This window comes from Onychostoma macrolepis, chromosome 21, assembly GCF_012432095.1.
Source record: "Onychostoma macrolepis isolate SWU-2019 chromosome 21, ASM1243209v1, whole genome shotgun sequence".
Lineage (NCBI taxonomy): Eukaryota > Metazoa > Chordata > Actinopteri > Cypriniformes > Cyprinidae > Onychostoma > Onychostoma macrolepis.
Window position 1 is genome coordinate 20,665,231 of NC_081175.1, and position 12,459 is coordinate 20,677,689.

At 37.1% G+C, this 12,459-nt stretch overlaps 1 protein-coding gene across 1 annotated transcript in view; it reads left to right on the plus strand.

Moving 5' to 3' along the window:
• The window catches only part of si:ch211-196i2.1 (collagen alpha-1(I) chain), a 62,920-nt gene that overhangs the window by 25,007 nt on the left and 25,454 nt on the right, over nt 1-12,459 (plus strand). Inside the window, exons 5-7 of the mRNA XM_058757166.1 lie at nt 1,673-1,804; nt 2,067-2,147; nt 10,207-10,860. Of these exons, the coding sequence (XP_058613149.1) occupies nt 1,673-1,804; nt 2,067-2,147; nt 10,207-10,860 (867 nt within the window). The remainder of the gene's footprint in view (nt 1-1,672; nt 1,805-2,066; nt 2,148-10,206; nt 10,861-12,459) is intronic.

The following is a 12,459-nucleotide window of genomic DNA, read 5'->3' on the forward strand; positions in this document are numbered from 1 at the left end:
GTCAAACAATGGCAAACAGGTAGAACATAGGCAAGACAAAGAGTAATCCTAAGGCAAGCGTGGGTCTTCGATCGGCAAACAATATCCAGAGGGCTTGAGAAGAGGGGTAGTCCAATAACATAAACAATAGTCCAGGCGAGGTGCAAATACAGTCCGAAACGTCAAGGCAAAGGGTAAATCCAAGAACTACGAACAAGAAACTATGGTAGAAAACTGGCTCTGTAAAGTAGCTATCGCTAGGAGAGAGATATTCGCTAAACAATACTCTGCGATCTGAAAGAGGAAGTCCAAGGCTTATAAAGCGTGTCTGATTGGATTCAGCTGTGTATGAGTAATCAGTGCATTCAGCTGTGTGTGTAATCAGTGCAATGGATGATGGGAACTGTAGTCCGGAGTGACATGTAACAGTCTATGTGGTGTGAGAGTCAATATGATGGAGAGGTGACAGTCGTGGCAGTCGGACGGAAGGCCACAAACCGGATTCGTGACACATACGGTGCTTGATCTGTGCATATTTCTCTCCTGATTTTTCACCGGAGAGAGCATTATTATAGGACTAGAATAGTAGAACTAGTATTTTACCTGGAAACAATGGTTTGATCTTAAAAATGTCTTAATGATGGATTACTTTCTTATAAACGTGCAGCTTTTCACTACACAAGACGTTATTTAATGGATTGGAGTCATGTGGATTACTTGTTTTTTTGTGATGGTTTTATCAGCTCTTTGGACACTTATTGTGACGGCACCCATTCGAGGATCCAATGGTAAGTGATTTAATGCTAAATTTCTCCAATGAAAGAACAAAATCATCTTGGATGGCCTGGAGGTGAGTACATTTTCAGAAAGTTTTCATTTTTGGATGAACTACTTTTATTTGTTGCTACTGTGTACGCTGTAAAGGAGTCACTTCAACAACCCTCAACACATGATTGTTGACATTTTAACTTTTTGTTGTCTCCGCTATAAACAGATTAACCTGTTTGGCATATAAATGATCAGTGTAAAAAGAGTTACACTACATGTAGAATGTTTGTAGCTGGGGTGTGTACATGGCCATAGATTATAGATTAGAACAATAGATCCATATCAGGTTGGGGGTAAAAAGGCATTTTGGGAGATTATTTTGGCCTTGTAAAATGGATTTCAAATAAAATTCCTGTGTTCTGCTGAAGGACAGGCATTTTAATGGAAGTAGGAGTATAGTTTAGACAGCTGTGCACATGTTAAATGCCCTTTTTTAGTTGTGTTATACAGGGAAAGTTAATACAGCATGAAGTCTAGGCTGAGTCTCAGAATGACATCATAGAGTCCAAACATCCCATTTACATACTCACACACTGAACTCAGTCATAAGGTGACATGATAAGGGTTTGCATTAACCCAACTTCTATGGCGACACTTCATAATCATGACAAATATTGTATTGTATTGTATTATAAGATGTTTAAGAGATTATTGGACTGCAATCTAGACTCCAAGCATTGATTGATTCATATGTATTCATATCTGAAATTACCTGTTGTAAAATCATGTATGCTTATGTGTGTGTGTGTGTGTGTGTGTGTGTGTGTGTGTAAGCAGACATGCATGTATGCACTGTGTGACCATGTGGGTTGTGTGTACGCATCTGTATAGGTGTAATAGTTTTTCATTTGCCTCATATCTTTAGGGTGATCTGATGCAAGTGGCATTTCTGATGGGAGAACCAGATGCAGCTCGAGATCAGTGTGCCGTTTTGCAACCCCAGTGTGGCGGAACCGGACACAAACCACCTCGCTCTCCTCGCATACACACTGAAGAGGTAAGTGAGCCATACTGTACAGGGAATATCATGTAACCTACCCACACTGATATCTTCTGAGACTAGTTTCTGCCAAGTGACTGATGAATTCACTATGACACTGATATAAACAACAAAAAATATAGGAAATATATTTATATTATTGTGCATAATTAAATTGTGTGAATACAGTATCTGTATCTCAAAATACATCTTTCAAGAGTTCTACAGTATCTACATACATCATCTTTTCATCAGCCTTGTTTTCCCTTTCCCTGTCCAGGAGCTTCTGCTGTCCTCAAATGACCTGGAGGACTTATTAGAGACAGCAGAGGACAGTGACTCTATTCGTGCAAAACTGACTGTAAGTAGCAATACTATGCAGCTGTGCCATAGTAACATAGTAAGTTACTTCTCATATAAAGTCAAATTCATAGTCCAAATTGATACTTGCAGAATGTCCATATAGTGGTCTTTTCTATAGCACAAAATTGAGGACTGTCACACTTTTAAAAATGAAGAAGCAGCAGCTTAAAAGTTTATTCTCTTCATCACAAAAAGCTTTGTACAACTTCAGAAGACTATATAGAAATAGAAATATAGCAGACTAGTCTTATGAACCACATTTATGGTATATTTATGTTGCTTTTTGTTTATTTTGGGAGTTATAAGAGTGTAGTAAATGATGACAGAATTGTTTTAATACGTATCCATTCAATTAACATTAAATTACCTAGCAAATAATCAAACAACATAAAGATACTATTAAAATACTGATGTTGGTATTCTCCTAGAGTTTTATCAATTAATTGGATAAGAAATTGCTCAATTCTATCTGCTTTGGGCACATCATGATGACTTGCTTTCTTGTAAGTCAAACAGTATGCATACTGTATCTCAGCCAGTTTTAGAGTTAAGAGTTGTTATTACACACACAGAAAGTGCTGAAAGGCATTGTTTTGAAAATCATATTTTGATTGCATGTTTGATGTGGATACAACTGCTTGAAATTGTGACTTCAACCATTACATGTGAACTGTCAACTTATATTACCACTCAACATATTTTAAACCTTGTTAAAAGCTTTATTTGTATTTGCACACCTTTCCTGTCAGGCTGATAGGAATTTAATGTTTAATTTGCGGTTTTTATATGTACAAAATCAAAAGAAATTCCTGATGAGAACAAATGGCAGTCTTACAGTCGTCCAACATACTGTGAACCTGTAATCACATATCAAACCAAGTGGGCTTTCCTAATCTTTTTTGTCTCTTCTTAAGCCAAATAAAGATGGTGTGTGGTGTTGCTGAGCTATAGCAGCCCAGTCAGTCCGAGTGTGTTTGCCAGCTGTGAGCTGTTTGGCCAATGGATTCATGGTCATTGTGGGCTGTGACTCAAACTTAGAAACTGCAGATATTATGAGAATTGATGGACTCCATATTCATATGATTCAAAACCAAATGTTTCTTTCGGTGAGAATGTAGCATAGCATGTTTAAAACATCTAGCACTTCAGTCAATCACCTGGACTCCATTATCTTCAAAAGGTGGTGGATTTCAAAGACTAAAGAGCACCAGACTTTTTTTTTTTAATAACCTGTTTTATTTCTCCAGTTTCGGTGTCTCTTGTGGCATAACCTCTTGACTATGAACCTTTTTGTTGTGGTGTTTCGCTTTGATGCCCCTGCCATTTTTGGGTTGCCTGTTTCCTGGTCTCATGCTCCCAGTGGAACGGATTAATAAGAAACTTATGGCTTTCTTTGATCCCTTTAACCGAACAGGAGGTCAGGGGTCAAAGGTAATTGCTAATTTAGCTTGTCACTCATTTTTGTGTTACAGCTTTGAAGCCAAAGTCATGAATGTTTAGTTGGATATGTGTATGTATGCATATTTTTGGGTCAGGTGACAAAATGATAGACTTGACCAATTGAGATTTGTATATGCATGTACCTTTTTTTGCCAGTTTAACTATGTAAGCACACCATGGATCAAGGTCTAAAGCAGAGACCCTGTCGAGACATGGAGTTTTACATGTTAATGTTATAGTAGATGTTTGCTTGACCCAATTGGTGAAGTGTGTGTGATTGCCAGAGTTCATAATGCATTTGTGTTTCTGTCTGTTTCTGTTTCTTTTGGGTTGTTCCGCTCAGTCTGCAGAGGCAGTATATATGGTGGTGTTAGTGTGTTTAGAAATAGCCTTGTTCTTCCCGTGGGTTTCGTTTGGCAGAGGTGGGCACTGTAATTGATTTACTCTGCACTAAAATTAGGTTTGAGTTGGACGGAGAACTCCTCTAGGGAAGTGTCAGAATTACTCAGACAGGCTGTGAAGTATTCAACATCTCCAGACGTGCCTTTGAACTCACTCTCTCTGTGAGTGTAAAGTAAGAAATGAAAGATTTGTGAATGCATATTTCTTTATGGACAAAAGTGTGGACATGCATGAGACAAAATTAAACTAAACTAGAATGTCCTTAAACTAAACACTTTGGAAGTGCTGTATATACAAGATCCTGAGCTGCTAATTTTTCACCTCTTCTTCACCTCAGGTTGAAGGTTTAGACTAATAAGTTGTTATATCACACCCAGTTGAGCAATTCAGACACTTTACCTGAAATTGTTATTGTTTTACTGATTTATTGATAGTGATAAAAGTTCAAAAGTTTGACGTCAATATGATTTTTAAATAGAAATTAATGCTTTTTATTGAGCAAGAATACAAAGTGACAGTAAAGAATTTTTTTTGTTAATTTCAAATCAATTCTGTTCTTTTGAACTTCCTGTTCATCAAAGAATCCTGAAAAATGTATGATAGTTTTTACAAAATATTAAGAAGCACATTTGTTTTCAACATTCAACAAACCCTCTAACACTAGCTTGCTCTATTCTTTTTCTGTTCTATCTGTTTTATTTTTATTTATTATATAATAAAACATTTTTTTTTTTAAACTTGCTACGTGTATTGCATTAGGCTGAGACTTGTCATAGCAGTTGCATATTGCTCTTTTGTTGATTTTGATTGTTTCCATTGTCCTCATTTGTAAGTCACTTTGGATAAAAGCATCTGCTAAATTTCTAAATGTAAATGTAAACATTGATAATACTAAGTGTTTTTTGAGCATGAAATCAGCATATTTAAAGACTGGCATAATGGCTGCTTGGAAATTTAGCTTTGCCATCACAGGAATATATTAAGTTTTTAAAACAGTTAAAACAGACTACTTGAAAAAATTGAAATTATTATTATTATTTTTTTACTTAATCCAAACTTGTAGGTTTCTGTTTTTCTTTCTTTCCAAGCCTCTTGCCACACCTCAAGACTTTACAAAGATATTTACACACACACACACATACTGACGTACATGCACGGATTGAGGTGAGCTCATAGAACGGTTTCCTTGCAACCTATTAAAAAACTACCTAAGATGATGAGCCTATGAACACATCTGTCATCTTAGTTATAATTGAAGCAATGAGTTGTTTTCTTGTCTGTTTTCTATATGTACTGTAGCTTGCGGTGCATTTCTATGTCTCAAGCTTTAAAAAAAAAAAATCCCTCTCAGCAAATTACAACAATGTACTGACTCATTGAACTGAGAAGCGTCTCTTTCAGATATGTCAGATTCATAATGAGCTCACAGTAAGATATAGTGATTGGAGTGTGCCAAGGATTCCACTGGTGGGTTGAAACATAGTTTACTTTAAAATCCAATCCAAGACTCGATTGTATGATTTATCAATGGCCACGTGAGACAAAGTCGGTTTAAATGAACAGAATTCTATAATAAAAATTTCAGCCTAGAAATGTGTTTGCAAATTATATTTACGCTCTAAAAAGTTTTTACAAGTTGAGTCATAGGTTTTGGTCAAGACAGCTGCTGAGAATACCATCCATAAAACAATCTGTTTGATCTATTCAGATTGATCTGTTTCCCTGCAGCAGCTGTCAGTTGTACAACAAATATAAATGTGTTTGTAATTAAGTTAATATCTATGTATACATGTGCAAAATATTGTGTCCCATTTGGATGTCACAATGACAATAAACAAGAGTAACAACATATAACAAAGCCATGTGATTATACGATATTCTGCCCTTTTTTGAGCTCAGCTGTGCAAACTGTTAAGTTATTTTCCCCTATTTGGTGTGTATGATGGTTTACTGAAAACTCTATAATTATATGTCATTGTGCAGGCGTCTACATCACGCCTGCTCTCCTCCTTACTGTCTCTCTATCCTCGGGCAGTCACAGACTGTTGCCGGGACCCCCAGCTCAAGCTCCACTTACTGTAATTATCTGTTCTGAGACTGTAATTTAGTACTGTCCATCCCCAAACCCACAATAAATCACAAAATATTACTCTTTACCATTATGGATGGATGGATGGATAGAAAGATAGACAGACAGGTAGGTAGATAGGTAGATAGATAGATATAGATAGATAGATAGATAGATAGATAGATAGATAGATAGATAGATAGATAGATAGATAGATAGACAGATAGATAGATAGATAGATAGATAGCCTTGTCAACACTCATCAGGCTCCTTCTAATCCAGAACTGACTGGAATCTTCTGGAAGCAATTATCTGTTATTTGGGAAGGACCCTTGTGACAGATCTCCATAGATTGTCTCCATAAAGACTCTCCACATTGCTTTCTGTGTTATGAGTGGAGGGTGTGGATAGTTCTCTCTTGGATTTAGGATCTTCTCTTTGATTCAGAATACTACTAGTGTTTTTTTCTTCTCTACTTGCACATAATTCACATCAGCAGGATCTCAGAAAGCTGTCAAAAAAGCTGTGAATTCTGTCAGATGATGCCAAAAATGTGTCTGCATGCGGACAGTGTTTGAATTTCCCATTGGTCCATTTGTCCCTATTAGCAGAGTGTTGTTGTACAAATACATCAATTAATTCTGCTTAATCCACCTAGGCATGCATGTAGGTACTTGTATCTGGACACTACAAGCTCAGAAAGACAAGAGCACACGCTCGCACATACACCCGCTCAGTTCGCCCCGAAGCCACACAGCCAAACAGGTGTCTCATTGTGTGTGAAGTAGATGATATGTGTGTGTCTGCATGTAATCTGGGTGTATGTGGGTGGATTGAGAGTTTGTGGGTGTGCTAGTGCGTTTTGCACGCATTTGACTAGTCTTGACTGTGAGTTTCACTGCATTTTTGTTGCAGGTGAATTTGGGAGTGTGTGTGTTTGTGTATGTGTGTGTGCCACCATGAGGATCTGGATGTGTTTGCTAGGATGGTTTCTGTTGGATTTAATGAGATTTGGAGTACAAGGTCAGAGGAATCACGTTCCAAAGGTATGGCTTCATCTGGCAACCCTTCCGAATTGTGTTTGTTTGGGAGAATTGTTCTTACAAATCATGCATCCACTTTTCCTATCTAATAATGACAGATGGGTTTGGTGGTGCACGCTAATCCAATAGTTTATGAAGCTCCATTTTTTTATGGATTTTAGTATGTGTATAAATATTCGTGTTGAAAAATAAGTCATGTGCGTGTAATCAAGTGTTAGTCCGTCTGTCCTGAAGGCTGACTGTGGTTTGGCTGCAGATGTGAGAGGTTACAGTGGTTTCGGTTTATATGAGGGAAATAGTTTTCACTGAACTGGTTCGACCCAGATTACCACAAACGCTGGGTTCATGTCCAGTGTCAGGGTGCAGATTTTTACTATATTTGACATTTATTGGTTTTGCAGTATTTTATAATTTTGTAGTTGATTTTTTTGCACTTCTCTCATTTCTGTTTTCTTTTTGTGATGCTTATTTTAGTATACTGTATGATAAACACTTTTCTTTATAGGATTTTTTTTAGATTATTATAATGCATAGAAATAAATAGAATTCCCAGCTTGACGTTGCATTTAAAAACCCTCAGTGGCAGAAAAACAACAGCTGTGGCAACAGTTTTATGACAAGACCAAAATAACATAATGGATGAGACTGAGAATTAATTCAGTTATTTCTGCAGATGTGATTGGTGTTTTCTTCCTTAATTTTATTTTTGTGCCTAACCGTCTTTATTAAATTTGTTTAGTTTCCAATTCCCACTTTCTTTGGGAATCTAGGACATGGCTCTATGAAAAGCATTTTATGGGAAGCTGTATTTAAATCAGTCTAAGTGCAAGATACAGCTGGTTTGTCGTTGCCCATATAAATACCTGTGTCTCTGTGATAGATTTACAGATAGTCACTGTCTTTCAAGTCAAATCAGCTTTTTTGTACTGACTTATGTGCGTGCGTGATTGTGTGTATGCACTTTTTTTTTTAGGCTTTCCACTTGCATACAGTATTTACAGACTAAGACATTAAATGCAAATTTGTACCTTTCAGAAATGAGGTATGATAATAGGCAAGCTTCTTTTGATTTTTTTGCTTGTAAACTTTATTTTAGTACTGGTAGTGGTTAGCTGGCATGTTGATGCGTGTGTAAATAATGTCTCTGAAGCCTCAAGGCATAACCCTTTTATTTTTTAGGAAACCTTTACCTCTCCCACAAATCTGTCATCTGGCCCTTTTCACTGATCTGTCTAAACTGCATACGGTCTTTTCTGTAACAGATCTTAAATAACAGCAGGGTTGTACATCATGTGTGCATCACAGCAACAAATCTGGGAACATTCATTCTTGAAGTGAATTATGTCTTAATAGTCATACTCATATATAGATCTTTGCCCAATCTTGTCGCAGTTGCTTTTGTATTTTCTTCACTTGTCAGGACGATCAATGTGATTGGAGATTTCCTATGTAAACGTCACCACCACAATCCTAGGTTGTTGCTATATGTCTGTAAGGTATTACAGTATCCCTCCTTCAGTGTAAATATATATATTTTTTTCTTTTGCTTTTGATCAGGTTCAGCCTTCTCTCCAAAATTGCAAAAGAACAAACAAAATCCTCTGGTCACTAATGTAGGACAAAGCCCTGCAGCACTGATGTTGCAGATATTTTCACGTTGGTCCTTGTAACAGGAAGCCCCCTGGTGGCCATATGGTGTTATATCTAGAGCTGGGGTGGAAGCTGCTCTTTACTGGGTGACTGGGCACTTAATGTGAGTCAGTGTGTTCAGACCCTCTTTGGCAGGCTATTAGAGGGATATCAGACCAACAGCAGGATGATAAGCTGGACGACAGCCCTTCGTAGCAAGGTGGAGATCAAGTGTCGGCTTATCAGGCCATGGCCACAGAAAGAGCCATTGTTAGTGATAGTATTAGGGCAGGGGGTCTGGTTTTTACCCAGGTTTTTTCTTCATATAAAGGCTTTTCCATCATATGTTTGCAGGCTATGTTCTGATGTCATAATATTATATTATATCGTGGTATGTGTTTATTTATATTTTGCATTTTTTTCCTGGAAGCCATGAAGTTGACTGTCCTGGCAACCCAAAGCAGGATAGAGTTATAATTGTGCAAATTAGCTTCATGTACAACTTTCCCGGACTCTAAAGTCTTTTTTAGTTTATCCGCTTGTAAACCTTGCAGATGCCACCAAGAGAACTGAAGCACTCATATTATCTTACAAAAGTCACATTACTGAAACACCTGGCTTAGACTTCATGCAAATAAAGCAAATAGACAGAATCACAGCAGATTTTAAGCAGACACATGTTTCAATTTTGCATGATGTCATTTTGATATACAGCAACAATCCTCTGCCTTTGACACTATGATGTGGGTGTTTTATCACAGGGAAAAGGCTGTTTTTCATTTCCCTTCTCATCATTCAGAACCAAGCTAGATCATATGGAATCCAGACCACTCTACTTTGTCATTTTCCCTCTTTTTATTTGTATTTTTTGTCTCTTTCTTCAGATTTCATTGATTGTCTCAAAACTTAGCCTTCGTGTGTGTGTGTGTGCGTGTCTGTGTCTGTGTGTCTGTGTGATATTGGTTTGCAAGTGTGCATGTTGTTTGCGTGAGTGTTTTGTGTCACTGTCATTCTGTTTTGACTCTTTAACTACCAGTGTGATGTTACCATAACATCTGTTAGCAGCAGCAACTTCACAACCATATGTAAAAATGTAGATTACAGCTTTAATCAAGACGCATAAACATTCTCACGGTAAATTATATATTATGATGAAGTGATTACATCTTTATTAAACATATTATAGTGAACATAAAGCTCCCAGATGTAAAAAATGAATAGCAGACAGAATTGAATAATAGTTTAGACCAGTGTTCTCAAACTCAATTCCTGGAGGGCCACAGATCTGCACAGTTTTCCATAATCAAACACACCTGATCCAGCTAATCAAGGTCTTCAGGATTACTAGAAACGTCCAAGCAGTTGTGAGTTGGAGCTAAACTCTGCAGAGCTGTGGCCCTCCAGGAATTGAGTTTGAGACCACTGGTTTAGACTTAGTTCTTGGTATGCATGAAGTAATTTCTTTATGTTAATAGGGTGTCCGTAGACGTGGGATTATACGTGGTGACGGTACTTTGCCTACTGGATCTAAACGTCCTGGCTTTGTGGGGCGAGGTGATGTGTTTGAGGTGGATGAGGATACAGACCTGGTAGACCAAAACATCTTGTCCAAAAATGGTGGTAAACCTTTCAAAACCTTCCCAACTGAAACTACAGGCAGCCGTGATGGAAAACCAGACTCCACATCCAAACTTCTAGATGAAAACATCACCACTGACAAGCACAAACCTGGCAAACCTTCACCAAAGAAACCAGTGGATACCACAATTATCAACCTGGATGTTCAGGTACCTGAGAAACCTACCGGAAGTATTGTACCTAGTAGTGAAATTCACCTGGAAACCACCTCCAGTCCTGAGGATCGAGAATCCAACTTGTTAAAAGAGGATTTGGGGGCCACCACACAGGCTCCTCTGAGAACAACTTCTTTGGAGGGCATCTCAAAAGGAAGTGGAAGAAAAACATCCAAAACTCCAGATATCCCTCTAGGACCTGGCTGGGGATCTGAGGAGCACCCAGGTACCGTTATACTTACAGGACGGCATGGAGATCTTGTGCGTGGTTCTGATGGCAATATGTATCGCATTCAAAGAGGACCCATGGGGCCAGTGGGGCCCCGAGGTGAGCCTGTGAGTATAACTTAAGAATAGTATATACAAGTAGTATATAAGAATATATCAGTGTTGTTGAAAATTGAAAAAAACAAATGAAAATTCAACTAACTTTTGAATTTGGCAACTAACTGAAATAAATGTTTAAGCTGAATGCTAAAATTGCTAACACCAAACTTGAAATAAAAATAATAATAATAATTAAAGCTAAATAGAAAAAATAGGGGAAAATGGGCATTACAAAATAACTCAAATTAAATTATACTATAGTAGTATATATAGTATAAATTATAATGTATAAATTATACAAAATAGCATAGTATATATATATATATTGCAGAAGGTTTTGGTTTCATGTCACATCCTGTTAACACAAAATTATTTCTTGAAACCAGTCTGCGTCAGAATAAAAAGGACACAATGGATGAGAATCAATTGCTGTAGCAGATACATCACACATAATATAAGTCAAACAAGGCATGTGAAGATTCTTACACAATAAATAGAATAAAAACTTCTGCCACAATCTGCAAAAGCAGTCTGATGCAGAAAGCACAAGAGGAAAAAATTAAAGCAAGAATTATCAGGCCTTTGATGTTGTGTACGTATATTTCAGCTGTTCTAAGCTGCACAACATACTGCATATGTCAACATGTCTCACTTCCCGCCTTAGAATGATTCATATGGTTCTCTATAATTGTCTGTAGAAGGAACGACCCATCTGCATCACCCAGTCGAAATGCAACATTCACCTGGCTTTAAGTGATCAGGTCTACCAGAAGTAAACCCAGATGCGATGCCATCTGGATGCTTCTGGCTGAGCTCCAGTGGTCCAGGCACTGTAAAAGGCCTCCATTAGATCATGAAGGGTTGATTTATACCAGTTGGCTGAACACATTAAGGAGATACTGCTCTGCCTGAAAGCAAAATGCAGTAGAGATGCAGTAATTAATACACCCCCCTTTTTTACCATCTCTGTTACTACCATACCCTGCATTTCTTTCTTGGTGGGGGTCAAGCATTTAGTTATATTAAATAAGGTCCTAATTTTATCGTTCCAGGGAGTTAAAGCCTGTTCTGTTCTAAGAACTGATATGCGTCTATATACCACTTAAGTCTAAAATATTGTACTGTGATGCAGTGTTGTTATTGTTACCTTAAACAGAAATAATTAAAAACTGTTTCTGTCAACTGAAATAAAGCTGAAATACAATATAAATGTAAGATGAAAAACTTAAACAATTAAGTGTAAATAAGCTCAAAGAAGATTGAGATGAAGTACTAAAATTACTAAAAGCTAAACAGAAAAAAGCACTAATAATAATAATAAAAATACTAAAACTTAAAGTAACATAAAAACTGAAAATATAAAAAAAGCATGTTTTATGAATACTACATTAGTATATAAACTGTGGTCCAGTAACAATGGTCCAGTATTTATTTTTATTTTCAATTGTTTTTATGGCTCAGATGACAAAAAGCTTGTCACAAACTGTTCAGTGCCATTAAGTGATGAATTCTTTACTCTGTGTGAATGGTTTTGTTGAAAAAACTTGTAAACCAGGTGTCATCATGCAGTAAGTCAGCTTTTACAATAGTTTTGTGATGGTTAAAAGG